This window comes from Bombina bombina, chromosome 1 (assembly GCF_027579735.1).
Source record: "Bombina bombina isolate aBomBom1 chromosome 1, aBomBom1.pri, whole genome shotgun sequence".
Classification (NCBI taxonomy): domain Eukaryota; kingdom Metazoa; phylum Chordata; class Amphibia; order Anura; family Bombinatoridae; genus Bombina; species Bombina bombina.
Genome location: NC_069499.1, coordinates 549,439,392 through 549,459,393, shown reverse-complemented (window position 1 = coordinate 549,459,393; position 20,002 = coordinate 549,439,392). Strand labels below are relative to the sequence as shown.

At 41.9% G+C, this 20,002-nt stretch overlaps 1 protein-coding gene across 1 annotated transcript in view; it reads right to left on the bottom strand.

Moving 5' to 3' along the window:
* Positions 1-20,002, bottom strand: part of MPP4 (MAGUK p55 scaffold protein 4) — a 127,552-nt gene that overhangs the window by 85,458 nt on the left and 22,092 nt on the right. Inside the window, exons 3-5 of the mRNA XM_053698698.1 lie at positions 17,301-17,378; positions 16,479-16,559; positions 4,943-5,074 (exon numbers count right to left, since the gene is read on the bottom strand). Coding sequence (XP_053554673.1) covers positions 4,943-5,074; positions 16,479-16,559; positions 17,301-17,378 — 291 coding nt within the window. The remainder of the gene's footprint in view (positions 1-4,942; positions 5,075-16,478; positions 16,560-17,300; positions 17,379-20,002) is intronic.

Below are 20,002 nucleotides of genomic sequence, written 5' to 3'. Positions count from 1 at the left end.
TAGACCCCGTAGAAGGAGATCACTGCATTCAATAGGCAATACTCTCTTCACATCCCTCTGACATTCACTGCACGCTGAGAGGAAAACCGGGCTCCAACTTGCTGCGGAGCGCATATCAACGTAGAATCTAGCACAAACTTACTTCACCACCTCCCTTGGAGGCAAAGTTTGTAAAACTGATTTGTGGGTGTGGTGAGGGGTGTATTTATAGGCATTTTAAGGTTTGGGAAACTTTGCCCCTCCTGGTAGGAATGTATATCCCATACGTCACTAGCTCATGGACTCTTGTTAATTACATGAAAGAAAATAAAAAAGGCTAACATTACAAAAAATAATAAACAACATTACCCAAAATAAAAAAAATCAAACCTAATCCCTATGAAAATAATAAAGCCCCCCCAAAATTAAAACACCCCCTAATCTAAGAATAAACTATCTTAAAAGGGATTTTTGTAGGGCATTGCCCTAAAGAAATCAGCTCTTTTACATTTAAAATATACTAAGCCCCCTCTAACATTAAAACCCCCCCACCCACCAAACCCCCCAAAATAAAAAAACATAACACTAATAAACCTAAACTACCCATTACCCCTAAAGGAGCATTTGTATGGGCTTTGCTCCATGCCGCATTTGCTGTGGATGAAGATGATAGACCCGCCTGGAAGACCTTCTCCGCTGGATTTCAGGAACCGTAAGTACCTATTTGGGGCTTCAGTGTTATTATTTTTTTTTTAATAAGGGTTTTTTGGTCAATTTGAAAAAGAGCTGAATGCCCTTTTAAGGGCAATGCCCATACAAATGCCCCTTTAGGGGCAATGGGTAGTTTAGGTTTATTAGTGTTAGTTTTTTTTTTATTTTGGGGGGTTTTAATGTTAGAGGGTGGGATTAGTAATTTTTTAGGTTAAAGAGCTGTTTAACGTAGGGCAATGCCCTACAAAAGGCCCTTTTAAGGACTTTTGGTAGTTTAGATTGGATTAGGGTTTTATTTTGTGGTGGTTTTTTTTTGTTTTTTTAAAGGGGGTATTAGACAGGGATAGGCACAGACAAAGGCTGTGGCGGACATTTTCTAAAGTACAGACCTTAGTGAAGGACACCAAGGTACATTTGAAATTAAAAACATTATTTTAAAGTGCTTGGTGTTATTATACTGATGCAGATACTACTGATCCTATAACCAGCCCTCCTCTGGCTATACCCATGAGCCAGTGTCACTACTGTGTCATTATATAGCGCTTGGTGTTATTATACTGATGCAGATACAACTGATTCTATAACCAGCCATCCTCTGGCTATACCCATGTGCCAGTGTCACTATTGTGTCATTACATAGTGCTGGGTGTTATTATACTGATGCAGATACCACTGATCCTATAACCAGCCCTCCTCTCGCTATACCCATGTGCCAGTGTCACTACTGTGTCATTATATAGTGCTGGGTGCTATTATACTGATGCAGATACCACTGATCCTATAACCAGCCCTCCTCTGGTTATACCCATGTACCAGTGTCACTACTATGTCATTATATAGTGCTGGGTGTTATTATACTGATGCAGATACCACTGATCCTATAACCAGCCCTCCTCTGGCTATACCCATGTGCCAGTGTCACTACTGTGTCATTATATAGTGCTGGGTGTTATTATACTGATGCAGATACCACTGATTCTTTAACCAGCCCTCCTCTGGCTATACGTATGTGCCAGTGTCACTACTGTGTCATTATATAGAGCTGGGTGCTATTATACTGATGCAGATACCACTGATCCTATAATCAGCCCTCCTCTGGCTATACCCATGTACCAGTGTCACTACTATGTCATTATATAGTGCTGGGTGTTATTATACTGATGCAGATACCACTGATCCTATAACCAGCCCTCCTCTGGCTATACCCATGTGCCAGTGTCACTACTGTGTCATTATATAGTGCTGGGTGTTATTATACTGATGCAGATACCACTGATTCTATAACCAGCCCTTGTCTGGCTATACGCATGTGCCAGTGTCACTACTGTGTCATTATATAGCGCTGGGTATTATTATACTGATGGAGATACCACTGATCCTATAACCAGCCCTCCTCTAGCTATACCCATGAGCCAGTGTCACTACTGTGTCATTATATAGTGCTGGGTGTTATTATACTGATGCAGATACCACTGATCCTATATCCAGTCCTCCTCTGGCTATACCCATGTGCCAGTGTCACTACTGTGTCATTATATAGTGCTGGGTGTTATTATACTGATGCAGATACCACTGATTCTTTAACCAGCCCTCCTCTGGCTATATCCATGTGCCAGTGTCACTACTGTGTCATTATATAGCGCTGGGTGTTATTATACTGATGCAGATACTACAGATCCTATAACCAGCCCTCCTCTAGCTATACCCATGTGCCAGTGTCACTACTGTGTCATTATATAGTGCTGGGTGTTATTATACTGATGCAGATACCACTGATCCTATAACCAGTCCTCCTCTGGCTATACCCATGTGCCAGTGTCACTACTGTGTCATTATATAGTGCTGGGTGTTATTATACTGATGTAGATAACACTGATTCTTTAACCAGCCCTCCTCTGGCTATACCCATGTGCCAGTGTCACTACTGTGTCATTAAGTGACGTCATCCAAGATGACGTCCCTTCAATTCCAATTGGCTGATAGAATCCTATCAGCCAATCGGAATTAAGGTAGGAAAAATCCTATTGGCTGATGCAATCAGCCAATAAAATTGAGATTGCATTCTATTGGCTGATTGGAACAGCCAATAGAATGCGAGCTCAATCCTATTGACTGATTGGATCAGCCAATAGGATTGAACTTCAATCCTATTGGCTGATCGCATCAGCCAATAGGATTTTTCCTACCTTAATTACCTAAACTACCTACAATTAAAGGAACCTTCATTCAGTCATCGGATCAAGAAGGAAGAGGATGCTCCTCGTCGGATGTCTTCAAGATGGACCCGTTCCGCTCCGGATGGAAGAAGATAGAAGATGCCGCCTGGATGAAGACTTCTGCCGGTCTAGATGTCCTCTTCTGGCCGGATCGGATGAAAACTTCTGCCCCTCTGGAGGTCCACTTGTGCCCGGCTGGGTGAAGACATCTCAAGATAGGGTGATCTTCAAGGGGGTAGTGTTAGGTTTTATTAAGGGGGGGATTGGGGGGTTTTTAGAGTAGGGTTGGGTGTGTGGGTGGTGGGTTTTAATGTTGGGGTGGGGGGCATTGTCTTTTTTTTTTACAGGTAAAAGAGCTGATTACTTTGGGGCAATGCCCCGCAAAAGGCCCTTTTAAGGGCTATTTGTAACTTAGTATAGGGTAGGGAATTTTATTATTTTGGGGGGCTTTTTATTTTATTAGGGGATTAGAGTAGGTGTAATTAGCTTAAAAAAATTGTAATTCTTTTTTTATTTTATGTAATTTAGAGTTTTTTTTCCGTAATTTAGTTTATTTAAATTAATTGTATTTAATTGTAGGTAGTTTAGGTAATTAGTTTAATTATAGTGTAGTGTTAGGTGTAATTGTAACTTAGGTTAGGGTTTATTTTACAGGTCCTTTTGTATTTATTTTAGCTAGGTATTTATTAAATAGTTAATATCTATTTAATAACTATTGTACCTAGTTAAAATAAATACAAAGTTGCCTGTAAAATAAATATAAATCCTAAAATGGCTACAATGTAACTATTAGTAATATTGTAGCTTGCTTAGGGTTTATTTTACAGGTAAGTATTTAGTTTTAAATAGGAATAATTTAGTTAATTATAGTAAATTTATATAGATTTATTTAAATTATATTTAAGTTAGGGGGGTTAGGTTTAGACATAGGTTTAGGGGTTAATAAATTTATTATAGTGGCGGCGGCGTTGGCGGCGGCGGCAGATTAGGGGTTAATAAATTTATTATAGTTGCGGCGACTTGGGGGGGCAGATTAGGGGTTAATAAATAAAATGTAGGGTTCGGCAATGTTGGGGGCAGCAGATTAGGGGTTCATAGGGATAATGTAGGTGGCGGCGGTGTCCGGAGCAGCAGATTAGGGTTTAATAAATATAATGTAGGTGTCGGCGATGTCAGGGGAGGCAGATTAGGGGTTAATAAGTGTAAGATTAGGGGTGTTTAGACTCGGGGTTCATGTTAGGGTGTTAGGTGCACACATAAAAAGTATTTCCCCATAGGAAACAATGGGGCTGCGTTAGGAGCTTAACGCTGCTTTTTTGCAGGTGTTAGGTTTTTTTTCAGCCAGCTCAGCCCCATTGTTTCCTATGGGGAAATCGTGCACGAGCATGTTTAGCCATCTTACCGCTACCGTAAGCAACGCTGGTATTGAGGTGAGATGTGGAGCTAAATTCTGCTCTACACTCACCTTTTTGCGGCTAACGCCAGGTTTTAAAAAAACTGTAATATCAGCATTACTTTAGGTGAGCGGTGAGCTGAAACTAAGCGTTAGCAATGCACCCCTGTTACCGCAAAACTCGTAATCTCGCCGTTAGATGTTTTTGTTTATTGTAATTTTAGTTATTGGAAAGGGGGACAGGGGGATAGGGAAAGGGGGAAAGGGACAGGGGGATTGGGACAGGGGAATAGGGGGATAGATGAATAGAGGGATAGGGATGGATAGGTATATTTCTTTCATTAAACATTTTGGCCCGTGTACACAGGCTTTACCACTAGTCCATAATAACTGTATTGCTGCTGTGAAGTATCCTGTCTTGCTATTTGAAAGCTGTTATGGTTTTAAGTTTTCTTCTGTGCATATCTAATGAGAGGTGGCTACAAATCTTTTTGAATTGAGCATTTTTCTACTTGAACTGCTGTGGTGTATTTTTTTTTTAAAGTTATTAATTGTAAAGGGTTTTATTGATCCTAGGTCTCTGGTGTCATATGAAGCTGTTTCAATACTTGCCATGTCTTCCACGCTTAATATTGTCACTTACCAGAGGTTGCTTGTTTTTCACCAGGCACACAATTCTCATGGCCTCCTCATTTTCTGGGATGTTATCTGGCAGAGGAGGGAGAACCGGCTCAAAATCTTTCTGTGCCACTGTGTCATGTGCAGACAGGAAGGCCTGGAAATAAAGAAACGTGTTTGCATTAGTAGCTGGAAATGAAGTTTAGCATCTTGCACTCTTGTGGTGCACATCTAGTGATCTGTAATGTCTGCAAATGCCTTTACATGTCTTTAGACTATTTGTGGGTTAGAACCTTTAATTTGATTTTGGGCCTTGCTTTTTGTCATGTGCTCCAATTAGTGATATCGCGAATAGTTCGCCGGCGAATAGTTCCCGGCAAACATAGCAGGTTCGCGTTCGCTGCGGACGGTGAACATATGCAATGTTTGGCCCGCCCCCTATTCTTTATCATTGAGTAAACTTTGACCCTGTACCTCACAGTCAGAAGACACATTACAGCCAATCAGCAGCAGACACTCCCTCCCAGACCCTCCCACCTCCTGGACAGCATCCATTTTAGATTCATTTGGAAGCTGCATTCTTAGTGAGAGGAGGGACAGTGTAGCTGCTTCTGATTTAATAGGGAAATCGATAGCTAGGCTAATGTATTCAGTGTCCACTACAGTCCTGAAGGACTCATCTGGGGCGCGATCCGATATAGATCGTAGTTTGCGGCGCAAGCGAGGGAACCCCCGCCGCCCGTAGTTTCAGCTCGCAACTCGAGCTATCCCATATACGGCGCCATCAGAGGCTAAAGTGCCGTAAGTCGGACAAACCAGCGATGTCCAGAAATCAGCGTAAGTACACATTTCTGGAGTCGCCAGTGACTTACGGCACTTTAGAAACTGCCGGCGCCTACAGAACCTGACTAAGTTATAAAATCACCCGTACTGTCTAACACGCCTCCCAAACATAGCCCAACACGTCTAACCCTCTATCCGCTATCCCCCCTCACTATCCTAACAATAAAAAATGTATTAAACCCTAAACCGCCGCTCCTGGACCCTGCCGCCACCTAATAAAGTTATTAACCCCTAAACCGCTGCTCCCGGACCCCGCCACCAACTATATTAAATCTATAACCCCCTAATGTGAGCCCCTACCCCGCCGCCATCTACCTTACCTACCCCCTAAAGTGAGCCCCTTACACCGCCGCCATCTACCTTACCTACCCCCCCTAAAGTGAGCCCCTACCCCGCCGCCATCTACCTTACCTACCCCCTAAAGTGAGCCCCTTACACCGCCGCCATAAAGTGAGCTCCTACCCCGCCACCATAAAGTGAGCTCCTACCCTGCCGCCATCTATTTTAAAAATATTAACCCCTAATTTAATCCCCCTATACCGCCGCCAGCTATATTAAACACATTAACCCCTAATCTAATGCCCCTACACCGCCGCCACCTATATTAAACACATTAACCCCTAATCTAATCTCCCTACACCGCCGCCAGCTATATTAACTATATTAACCCTAATTATATTAGGGTTAATATAGTTAATATCGTTATTATATTATATATATTAACTATATTAACCCTAATTATATTAGGGTTAATATAGTTAATATCGTTATTATATTATATATATATTAAGTATAATAACCCTATCTAACTCTAACATCCCTAACTAAATTCTTATTAAAATAAATCTAATTAATATTAATATTATTAATTAAAATATTCCTATTTAAATCTAAATACTTACCTATAAAATAAACCCTAAGATAGCTACAATGTAATTAATAATTACATTGTAGCTATTTTAGGGTTTATATTTATTTTACAGGTAACTTGGTATTTATTTTAACTAGGTACAATAGCGATTAAATAGTTAATAACTATTTAATAGCTACCTAGTTAAAATAATTACCAATAGTTACCTAAGTTACAAATACACCTACACTATCAATAAATTAAATAAACTACAAATATCTAAACTAAAATACAATTAAATAAACTAAACTAAATTACAAAAACAAACACTAAATTACAAAAAATAATTTTTTTTAATCTAATTACACCTATTCTAAGCCCCCTAATAAAATAATAAAGCCCCCCAAAATAAAAAAAATTCCTTACCCTATTCTAAATTAAAAAAGTTAACAGCTCTTTTACCTTACCAGCCCTTAAAAGGACCTTTTGCGGGGCATGCCCCAAAGAAAACAGCTATTTTGCCTGTAAAAAAAAACACAATACCACCCCCCAACATTACAACCCACCACCCACATACCCCTATTCTAAACCCACCCAAACCCCCCTTAAAAAAAACTAACACTACCCCCCTGAAGATCTCCCTACCTTGTCTTCACCCAGCCGGGCAGAACTCTTCATCCGATCCGGGCGATGTCTTCAATCAAGCGGCAGAGAAGTCTTCTTCCATCCGGGTGATGTCTTCAATCAAGCGGCAGAGAAGTCTTCTTCCATCCGGGCAATGTCTTCAAGCAAGCGGCAGAGAAGTCTTCTTCCATCCGGCGATGTCTTCAAGCAAAGCGGCATCTTCAATCTTCTTTCTTCGCTCCTCTGCCGCGGAGCATCCATCCAGCACGATGACTGAACGAGGAATGAGGTACCTTTAAATGACGTCATCATTGGTTCAGCCAATCGGATTGAACTTGAATCTGATTGGCTGATTCAATCAGCCAATCAGATTTTTCTACCTTAATTCCGATTGGCTGATAGAATCCTATCAGCCAATCGGAATTCAACGGACGCCATCTTGGATGACATCATTTAAAGGTACCTCATTCCTCGTTCAGTCGTTGTGCCGGATGGATGCTCCGCGGTGGAGGAGCGAAGAAAGAAGATTGAAGATGCCGCTTTGCTTGAAGACATCGCCGGATGGAAAAAGACTTCTCTGCCGCTTGCTTGAAGACATCGCCCGGATGGAAGAAGACTTCTTTACCGCTTGATTGAAGACATCGCCCGGATGGAAGAAGACTTCTCTGCTGCTTGATTGAAGACATCGCCCGGATTGGATGAAGAGTTCTGCCCGGCTGGGTGAAGACAAGGTAGGGAGATCTTCAGGGGGGTAGTGATAGGTTTTTATAAGGGGGGTTTGGGTTGGTTTAGAATAGGGGTATGTGAGTGGTGTGTTGTAATGTTGGGTGGTGGTATTGCGTTTTTTTTTACAGGCAAAAGAGCTGTTTTCTTTGGGGCATGCCCCGCAAAAGGCCCTTTTAAGGGCTGGTAAGGTAAAAGAGCTGTTAACTTTTTTAATTTAGAATAGGGTAGGGAAATTTTTTTATTTTGGGGGCTTTATTATTTTATTAGGGGGCTTAGAATAGGTGTATTTAGATTAAAAATCTTGTAATCTTTTTTTATTTTTTGTAATTTAGTGTTTGTTTGTTTTTGTAATTTAGTTTAGTTTATTTAATTGTATTTTAGTTTAGATATTTGGGGCGCGATCCGATATACGGCGTAGTTTGAGGCGCAAGCGAGGGAACCTGCGTCGCCCACAGTTTCAGCTCGCAACTCGAGCTATCCAATATCCAGCGCCGTCAGATGCTAAACTGGCGTAAGTAGGAAAAACCGGCGAGCAGCTAAAATGTGCGCAAATACACATTTTAGTCGTCGCAAGTACTTGCGCCAGTATTTTGTTCACGTAAACTCTCAATAAAGTGTAGTTTTATGCAAATTTGCCTACGACTCGTAAAAAATTACGCCAGTTCTAACAGATGCGCCACGTAATGACGAGATTCAAAATTCATACTTAAACCCCTGTGCAGCCGCCATTTTCTTTAGTGTGTTTGGTCGGTTCTTGGAGCTACAGCACACTACAGTGAGTAGGAGAAAGTCGTTAGAGTAGAGAGAGAGGCGCATTGCATAATATTTAGTTAGGTCGGATTTGGTGGATTTGTTAAGCTTTTACATTACTGTCACTTTTTTACATATTGCACACATTTTGCATACACACATATACAAAATACACAACACTTTTTTTTTATAACACCTTACACATTTTATTTATCTTCTACAGTGTGAAAGGCTGAGTGTTTGGTTGAGATTGTGTGTGATTGAAGTGGGAGTGAGTGTGAGTGTGTGAGTGTGTGTAGTGTGAGGATGTCAGGGAGAGCTAGGGCTGGGGGGAGGTGGGAAGGGGAGTTGCAGGGATAGGATTATGGACAGGAGGAGGAGCAGGGTCCCCGTCAGGGAGTGAGCGGAGTGGGGAGAGGGAGAGCCAGAAGGGAGGATGGGAGTGGGGTTGCCCCAAGGCCAGGCACACTCAGAAGAGGGATAGAGGGTGCACATGGGGATAGAAGGGGGGAGGAGGGAGAGGATAGGGAGGAACCCACACCAGGGACATCCCAGGGAGGGAGCCAGGTGGCCCAGGACGAGGAGCGTATGAGGTGCCCTAACTTCACATTAGCAGAAAACCTCGCTCTAGTCCAGGCTGTCCTGGAGAACCATACCGCCCTCTTTGGCCAAGAGAAGGGCAAAGGAGTTGCCCGTAGGCGTAAAGATGCCTGGCAGAAGGTGGTGGAGGCCGTTAATGGTGTGTCCCAGCAGAGGAGGAATGTGGATGGCCTAAAGAAGAGTTGGAATGACAGTAAGAGGAGAGTTAAGGAGAAGATGGGCCAAGAAGCAATGTCCCAGAGGGCAACAGGAGGTGGGCCTCACTATGAGGCGGAAAACAACGAGTGGCAGGAGCTGATTCGTAGGTCCCTGAGCGTCACAGCAGTCCGTGGACTTCCAGGGGCTCGTGACTCAGGGATTGCAACATCAGCACAGCATGCTGGTGAGTAACATCCCACACACCAGTATTATATGTATTTGAGTTATAACATCCTATATTGTCACACATTCATGTACACAATGAGGAGCATGGTATTTGGCCTACTAACAAAAAAATCTACAATGAGATTTAACATTAAAGGGACATGAAACAAAATCTTTTTATTTCATTATTCAGATAGAGAATACAGTTTTCAACAACATCCCAATCTACTTCTATTATCTATTTTGCTTCATTTTTTTCTTAATCTTTGTTTATTAAATATCAATGCACATGGGTGAGGCAATCACACGAGGCATTGATGTGCAGCCACCAATCAGCAGCTTCTGAGCCTATCTAGATATGCTTTTCAGCTAAGAATATCAAGAGAATGAAGCAAATTAGGTAATGGAAGTAAATTACAAAGTTGTTTACAATTGCATGCTCTAGCTGAATTATGAAAGAATCAAAATGGGTTTAATGTCCATTTAATGCTACTTAACACTTTGAAATTCATGATATTAGGTGGAATAGTGAAATACTAACATATCTCAGAGTAACACAGGCCACAAGACACATGTAGAGTTTTCAGTAAATGGACACTATAGTCATCACAACCATAGTGTCACTTAAAGAACACATTTTCACCATCACTGACATGTACACAGAACTATTGTATGAAACACATACATGTATACTTTGCATATTAAAACCCCTCATATCACAAATCTCAATGTGCACATGCATGTTATAGAGTTTGACATGAGAATGTGTATAGGCCCTAGCATGTACATTGTATGCCCACATGGATATATATCTGACTGTACTAATCCCTCTCATCATTTGACTCCTCCACAGAACCTCCAGTCACCAGGGTGCCAACGCCCATGCATCCCCCTCCAGCACCGGAACAAAGTATTTCTCCTCCTCGACCACCGGTCTGGAGAGTCCAGCAGGAGTATGCCAGGCAAGAGCCCTGGCTGGAGGACTATTCCTTTGGCTTGGAGGGGGAGCCAAGCCAGCCCCAAAGGGTAGATGTCTTTACCCCCCCCCCAACAATATCATGCCACTCCGGGATTCTACCAGCAGGCTGAGTGGGTGCACACCAGCAGGCAATGGGACTATCAGTCCATCCGGACATCTGCACCATCGGCTGCAGTTGGAAGAGCTCCACCAGCTGAGATTCCTCAGCCTGCACCCCCAGCTGAGATTCCTCAGCCTGCACCCCCAGCTGAGATTCCTCAGCCTGCACCCCCAGCTGAGATTCCACAGCCTGCACCCCCAGCTGAGATTACACAGTCTGCATCACCAGCTGAGATTACACAGCCTGCATCACCAGCTGAGGAAATAGAAATGGAACCGGTGCCTAGAGTCCCTGCTGGGGAAGAGCCCATGGATCCACTGACTTCCGCCATGGGCGATGAATACATTGCCCTACAGAGGAGGCAAACAGGGACCTGCGAGAGTCTCACATCAACCTGCGAGAGAATGCAGAGGGACCAACGCAGGTTTTATAGGAGCCAACAGACATTACAACAGCGTTCCATTGAGCTGCAACGGGACATGGCAGCATCTTTAACTGCTATGGTCCAAAACCAATCTCAAATGCTGAGAGTCATTTCTGACATGCAAATCCAGAGTGACAACAGATGGAGGGAACAGAACCAACTGTTGGGTGTGTTGGTGGAGCATTTCACCCACCAGCAGGACATTGCCTCCAGCATCTCAACTGTGGCCAGCACTCCTGCAGGATCCTCACAATCAACACAACCCAGGAGAGGCAGGAGACCCACTCCAGGCCCCTCAGCCCCCTCATCTAAGAAGCCGAAAATAAAATAAATCTTGTTATATTTAATCCTAAATCTTGTCCTCTGTTATTTACCATATAATTGTCATCCACATCCATGTGAGGGGTGTTTTAGTACACTAATATCTTTGAAAAATATAATAAGGCCTGTGTGGAAATGGCCCAGAAAAGGTAATATCATCATGTTTATGACATATTCATGTTCTCTAAACCACATCACATAGTTGTGTATGAAGGGTACATATAGTGATATTCACTTTTAAGATGTAAATCAAGGTTTCTCACATCCAATAGAAATTGACCCATGTGCAGGGATAGGCACGAGCCAAGGCTGTTGCTGACATTTTCTAAGGTAAAGAGTTTTAGTGAAGGACACCTTGCCTATCCCTGCACATGGGTATATATATCTAAATAATAATGTTTTTACAGAAGGTGTGAACATAAGGTATAAACATCCATTTTCATTCCTCAAAATGATAGTCAATAGATCATAGTGACCAAAACATGAATTGAACTAATGATATATTTTCAGTAATCAGGGTGGTTAAGGGAATGGGGGTGGGATGTAGTAGTTTCCCTTACATGCAGTGGAACTCTGCAGTATGTAATTCGATGACCAGCTGCAGCAGGGGCAGCACCATCACCATGGACCTCAGCAACAACTATAGATTCAGCATGTGTAGACAGAACAACAGGGGATTGAAGGGCTTCCAGCACCCCCTGGGCCCCATGATGTCTCCCTTGGCCCCATGATGCACCCCTTTGTGATTGGTTTGACAAACTTGCAGGGGCAGCAATATTAAATGCTTTTAAGAGGTTAACTATTGTGATCAAGCTGCTGATATGGATGTTGTTAAGCATGCACTTGTTAGGCCTTCCAAGAGTTACGTTGGTTTCTAAGTCAGTGCAAGGGTTCCTGCGGCTGAAATTTGTGGCGAGATGAGATTGGAGTAGATTTTCTGAAAGTACTTACGCCGTATATTGGATACCAAACTGCGCGTGTTTTGTATGTCAGTCTATGGCCCAAAAAACTACGGGCGACGCCAGAAATCTACGCGCGTAACTTCTAAGTTACGCCGTATATAGGATACCAAACCAGCGCAAATAGTGGCGTCGCCGGCTTTTGCGGGCGACGATTTTTATCGGATCGAGCCCTTGTAGTTTATTTAATTTATTGATAGTGTAGGTGTATTTGTAACTTAGGTTAGGCTTTATTTTACAGGTAAATTGGTAATTATTTTAACTAGGTAGCTATTAAATAGTTATTAACTATTTAATAGCTATTGTACCTAGCTAAAATAAATACCAAGTTACCTGTAAAATAAATATAAACCCTAAAATAGCTACAATGTAATTATTAATTACATTGTAGCTATCATAGGGTTTATTTTATAGGTAAGTATTTAGATTTAAATAGGAATATTTTAATTAGTAATATTAATATTAATTAGATTTATTTTAATAAGAATTTAGTTAGGGATGTTAGAGTTAGATAGGGTTATTATACTTAATATATATATATAATATAATATCGATATTAACTATATTAACCCTAATATAATTAGGGTTAATATAGTTAATATAGGTGGCGGCGGTGTAGGGGGATTAGATTAGGGGTTAATGTGTTTAATATAGGTGGTGGTGGCGGTGTAGGGGGATTAAATTAGGGGTTAATATTTTTAAAATAGATGGCGGTGGGGTAGGGGCTCACTTTAGGGGGTAGGTAAGGTAGATGGCGGCGGGGTAGGGGATCACTTTAGGGCTAGGTAAGGTAGATGGCGGCGGGGTAGGGGCTCACTTTAGGGGGTAGGTAAGGTAGATGGCGGCAGGGTAGGGGCTCATTTTAGGGGGTAGGTAAGGTAGATGGCGGCGGGGTAGGGGCTCACTTTAGGGGGTAGGTAAGGTAGATGGCGGCGGGGTAGGGGCTCACTTTAGGGGGTAAGGTAAGGTAGATGGCGGAGGTGTAAGGGGCTCACATTAGGGGGTATGTAATGTAGCTGGCGACGGTGTAGGGGGATCACATTAGGGGATTATACTTTTAATGTAGGTGGCGGCGGGGTCCGGGAGCAGCAGGTTTAGGGGTTAAATACTTTATAAGGGATTGCGGCGGGGGATCGCGGTTGACAGGTAGATAGACATTGTGCATGCATTAGGTGTTTTATTTAGCAGGTAGTTTAGGGAGTTACGGGGCTCCAATAGACAGCGTAAGGCTTACTACGGCTGCATTTTGTGGCAGGGTGAAAATGGAGTAAGATTTCTCCATTTTCGCCACGTAAGTCCTTACGATGTATATTGGATAACAAACTGCGCAGGTTTGGTATACCTGCCTATGGCCCAAAAAAACTACGGGTGAAGGCAGAAATATACGAGCGTAACTTCTAGGTTACGCCGTATATAGGATACCAAACCCGCACAAAATTCGGCGTCGCCGGCTTTTGCGGGCGACGCTGCATATCGGATCGGGCCCCATATCTCTGCTCTAAGGACAGCACCCCAAAAAGCCCTTTTTAGGGCTAGAACATCAGTCTGCTTTTTTTTTTTTCCTGTGTAACCTAATTGCAGTTGCCTTCCTGCCAGCGTGTGCGTCAGGCTCACCGCGTATACTGTGCCCACTTGCCCAGTGCCACCACTCATATCTGGTGTAACAATAGTGTACATTTAAAAAAAAAAAAAAAAAACTTTTTTGACTGTGAAATAATAGCAGACAGCAGGGAGCTGTTTTTGGGGGGGGGATCAGGGAGGTTGGGGTCTAAGGGGGGATGTTAAACCACAGCATATGTAAATATGCTAAAAATAAATAAATTTAAAAACCTTTTATTTTAGTACTGGCAGACTTTCTGCCAGTACTTAAGATGGGGGGACAATTGTGAGGTGGAGGAGGGAAGGGAGCTGTTTGGGAGGGATCAGGTGGTCTGATGTGTCAGGTGGGAGGCTGATCTCTACACTAAAGCTAAAATTAACCCTGCAAGCTCCCTACAAACTACCTAATTAACCCCTTCACTGCTAGCCATAATACACATGTGATGCACAGCAGCATTTAGCGTCCTTCTAATTACCAGAAAGCAACGCCAAAGTCATATATGTCTGCTATTTCTGAACAAAGGGGATCCCATAGAAGCATTTACAACCATTTGTGCCATAATTGCACAAGCTGTTTGTAAATAATTTCAGTGAGAAACCTAAAATTGCGAAAAAATTTAAGTTTTTTTTAAATTTGATCGCATTTGGCGGTGAAATGGTGGCATGAAATATACCAAAATGGGCCTAGATCAATACTTTGGGTTGTCTACTACACTACACTTAAGCTAAAATTAACTCTACAAGCTCCCTACATGCTCCCTAATTAACCCCTTCACTGCTGGGCATAAAACATGTGTGGTGCTCAGTGGCATTTAGCAGCCTTCTAATTACCAAAAAGCAAAGCCAAAGCCATATAAGTCTGCTATTTCTGAACAAAGGGGATCCCAGAGAAGCATTTACAACCATTTATGCCATAATTGCATAAGTTGTTTGTAAATAATTTCTGTGAGAAACCTAAAGTTTGTGAAAAAGTGAACAATTTTTTTTTATTTGATTGCATTTGGCGGTGAAATGGTGACATTAAATATACCAAAATGGGCCTAGATCAATACTTTGGGTTGTCTACTACACAACACTTAAGCTAAAATTAACTCTACAAGCTGCCTACATGCTCCCTAATTAACCCCTTCACTGCTGGGCATAAAACACGTGTGGTGCACAGTGGCATTTAGCAGCCTTCTAATTACCAAAAAGCAATGCCAAAGCCATATAAGTCTGCTATAATGGCATGTCTGGCACACAGTGTTGGGGCAAGGGTCCATCTGACCACTGATACCTGGTCTGCAAAGCATGATCAGGGCAGGTATATCACCTACACTGCGCACTGTGAAGCTGGCGTAACCCTTACACTACCTGATCGATACAACATCATACCTGATGTTTTAAAGCACGTTATTCCAAACAATTTAGGAATGTTAGGTGATTTATGCCCTTTATGGATTAAAACCAGACTCTGCATCAACTATGTAATTTTCTATGGGAGTTTTGCCATGTTCTATGGGAGTTTTGCCATGGATCCCCCTCCGGCATGCCACAGTCCACGTGTTAGCCCCCTTGAAACAACTTTTCCATCACTATTGTGGCCAGAAAGAGTCCCTGTGGGTTTTAAAATTCGCCTGCCTATTGAAGTCTATGGCGATTCGCCCGGTTCGCGAACAGTTGTGGAAGTTTGCGTTCGCCGTTCGCGAACCCAAATTTTTATGTTCGCGACATCACTAGCTCATAATTCATAATTGCCTGACATTCAATATATATATATCTGACATTTTACTGCCACCTGTTTTTATATCACATCTAACACCAGAAATTAGGTCCAAACTTCACAGTAACATAGCAGATGAGTTTAAAAGAAACAGCCGATGGGTTCAATCATGTAACTGCTTCATTAATACTTGGCACATATTTAAACAGTATTAAATTATTATGGATACCCTCTTCTGATTTGATGTGATACTTGCTGATGTTCTACTATAATAATGAGGCAAAGCAAAGAGATAATCCACCTATGTTAGTTGCCTTAAATATCCTACAGTGCTCAAGTAAATCTCAAGCCTAAATAAGTCCAAATCACAGCACTGGAGACAAAGGAGGTGTAAATGTTTCTGCAATGGGAATACAGCAAAAAGAAGGAGAGAATAACAGAAAGTGGTTACAAACTGCAACTGTAGTCTGAGAGACGAGAGTACTGTATATTATAAACAAGGTTTGTCCTCTTTTGATAAAAACACATATACAGGTATCTACACATTTATATATATATATATATATATTTATATATATATATATATATATATATATATATATATATATATATATATATATACACACACATTAGCATATATATGTGTGTGTGTATGTGTATATATATATATATATATATATATATATGTGTGTAAAATACCATCTTTTGTTTTTACTCTTGCCTTGAAGTGTACTCCTCGCAGCAGCCGTCTCAGCTCTCGTATGTCCGCAGATGAAGGACAGTCACGCAGCACCTCTACAACCTGCAGGGAAAATGTACAAGGAGGGGTTAAATAGACAAGGCTGAGATGAGTTTAATTGTTTTCAGGGGTGAAGTCGGACGAGAAAGCATGGGAACGGAGTTCCTGCACTATTTTTGCAGGGGGAACTAAGTTCCCTTAGTCTGAAAAGAGAACAGAAATGCTTCAGTAAACACTGCTGTTGCTAGTGGGAGGAGCTGGACCACAGTCTTGTTAGAGGAATAGGGAGATCCTCTAGTAATGGGCAGTAACACTTCCTACAATACACTAAATGTAAGACTGTCAGCGGTCCTTCGGTGTGATCACCCCGCAATGTGTTTAACACATGGTGCTTACATTTCTGTGTGGCTTGCTCTGGGGTTATTTAGCTCCCCTCAGCAGAAATAGGACTATTGCACCTTAAGTGGGTGAGACTCTGTGACAGAGGAGGATTCTCAGGGCCAACGGCAACCATTCAACCCTTTATTGGATTTAATTTGCTTTCATTAGCCAAAGTGTATAGATTATATACACTTAAATACTGTGTGTGTATATATAAAACACTATTGATTGTGAGCGGGTGGGGGGAGGGGAGTCTTGGTGAGTTCCCACATTTTTTTTTGTAGGACTTGACCCCTGATTGTTGTGTGTTATATATTTTTTTAAGAATAACCTCATAAATGCTAAATTCTTCAAAAAGTATAAAGTATAAGTGTAAAGTAGTATGAACCTGAGTACAGTATGTACTAGTAGGTATACACTGACCTCGTTTGAAAGGACCCTTGCTTTGGTCACTATGGGCAGATGCCTCTTCTTGATGTATTGGTGAAGAGAGTCGTGTACCTACAGAAGGAGAGGAATGCATGACGCAGGATGCATGGAACACATACATATATTTGCACCCATGATGCAATGCTACCATTTACTGCTCTGAGCAGACAAAGTCCTCATCTTGTTATATTTGTTGATTTACACAGCAATGACCACAATACAGCCTACTTGTAAAACTGTGACTTGCTCTACTTTGATTTTGTTTAATCTTTTTTTTACCCATACAACTTAAAGGGGCAGTAAAGTAAAAATGAAACTTTCATGACTGGGATTGAGAAAAACATAATTTATGTAAGAACTTACCTGATAAATTCATTTCTTTCATATTGACAAGAGTCCATGAGCTAGTGACGTCTGGGAAATACAATCCTACCAGGAGGGGCAAAGTTTCCCAAACCTCAAAATGCCTATAAATACACCCCTCACCACACCCACAATTCAGTTTAATGAATAGCCAAGTCGTGGGGTGAAAAATAAAGGAGTAAAAAGCATCAACAAAGGAATTTGGAAATAATTGTGCTTTATACAAAAAAATAATAACCACCATAAAAAGGGTGGGTCTCATGGACTCTTGCTAATATGAAAGAAATTAATTTATCAGGTAAGTTCTTACATAAATTATGTTTTCTTTCATGTAATTGTCAAGAGTCCATGAGCTAGTGACGTATGGGATACAAAATACCCAAGATGTGGAACTCCGCTGAGAAAATTAAATCCACAACCAAAAAAAATAAGTTTTTCTCATAAATGAAAGAAAAAAACTTAAAACATAAGCAGAGGAATCAAACTGAAACAGCTGCCTGAAGAACTTTTCTACCAAAAACTGCTTCCGAAGAAGCAAATACATCAAAACGGTAGAATTTAGTAAATGTATGTAAAGAAGACCAAGTTGCTGCTTTGCAAATCTGATCAACTGAAGCTTCATTCTTAAAAGCCCACGACGTGGAGACTGATCTAGTAGAATGAGATGTAATTCTCTGAGGCGGGGCCTGACCTGACTCCAAATAAGCCTGATGAATCAAAAGCTTTAACCAAGATGCCAAGGAAATGGCAGAAGCCTTCTGACCTTTCCTAGAACCAGAAAAGATAACAAATAGACTAGAAGTCTTCCTGAAATCTTTAGTAGCTTCAACATAATATTTCAAAGCTCTTACCACATCCAAATAATGCAAGGATTTCTCCAAAGAATTCTTAGGATTAGGACACAAAGAAGGGACAACAATTTCTCTATTAATGTTGTTAGAATTAACAACCTTAGGTAAGAATTTAAATGAAGTCTGCAAAACTGCCTTATCCTGATGGAAAATCAGAAAAGGAGATTCACAAGAAAGAGCAGATAATTCAGAAACTCTTCTAGCAGAAGAGATGGCCAAAAGGAACAACACTTTCTAAGAAAGTAGTTTAATGTCCAAAGAATGCATAGGTTCAAAATGAGGAGCCTGTAAGGCCTTTAAAACCAAATTAAAATTCCAAGGAGGGGACTTCCGGTGGGAGGGCTTGGCAGACGGCAGCAAGGAACGAGAGCTCCGCCATTAGAAACAACTAAACTTGCTATATACCTTGCTTTTTTGCTCCTGATCTGCCTCCTTGCAGCTATATCTTGTTGGGATTCCCTCACAGTGGACATCGCTGACCGACCAAAAGTGCTGCGCTAAGTCTAACAGCTACTTTATCCCCCGGTTGCGCTGCAGTGAATTTACCCACGTGGGCGGCCAGATTACATGGCGCCACGATAGCAATATACTTTGAAGGGGCAGCATTGGAGGATCCGGGACTGAGTGGCGTCCCTTAGAATACCCGGAACCCGACTCTCTCTGGTGTGACTGGGGTGTGAGGCTTTGGGGAGCTGTGGACAAGCTACCTCCGGTCACGGCTAAGGAGGCAATTATCTAACTGTGCAGATTGGGCACGCACGATCGCATCAGTCCGGTAAGAACCAGACAGCCACTGAGATATTACACAGGCTGGCCCTACAACACACTTAGGCGGATCTATAAAAGCATTTAGCCTGGGACTGATTAGGACAGAGGCTTGGGTTGAGGAGTGCGAGACTACCGCAATACCTACAGTGACCGGGGGCCACATCTGCTAGGATCCCTTTTTGCTCTCTGGATCAGATTGAAGCTAAGTATCACCTTATCCCCTTCAACTCTGTCTAAACTGGACTTATGAAATAGCTGGGGTTTTGCATTTGTGAGCCATTTTGGTTTTTCTCTTTCCCCCTGGCACGCACTTTTATTATTGAGGCCTGACCTGGATATTTGCTCAGTTGGGGCTGTGAGATCTGTAATCTACATTGCCAGCTTCTATATAACTATTCACTGGTGGACTCTGGGTAATTACTGAATTTGCTGATGAGAGTGGACGAATACTTTCAGAAATTGAAATCACATCAAAGTGACAGCATGAGCCAGAAAAATAAAAGCAGCGATAGAAAAGCTAAGCACCAGCTAGAAACCCAGGCGGTGATTGAGATGTGCCCAGATGACACCGCCAAACGCACTGGAGATCAGACACAACTTATGAAAGACCTGAAATCCTTTTTTCTCCCAAAAATGGAGAACCTGCAAGCAGGACTTGACACCCTAACTAGCGAGGTCAGGCAGTACTCTACCCGTATCTCTGAAGCAGAGGGC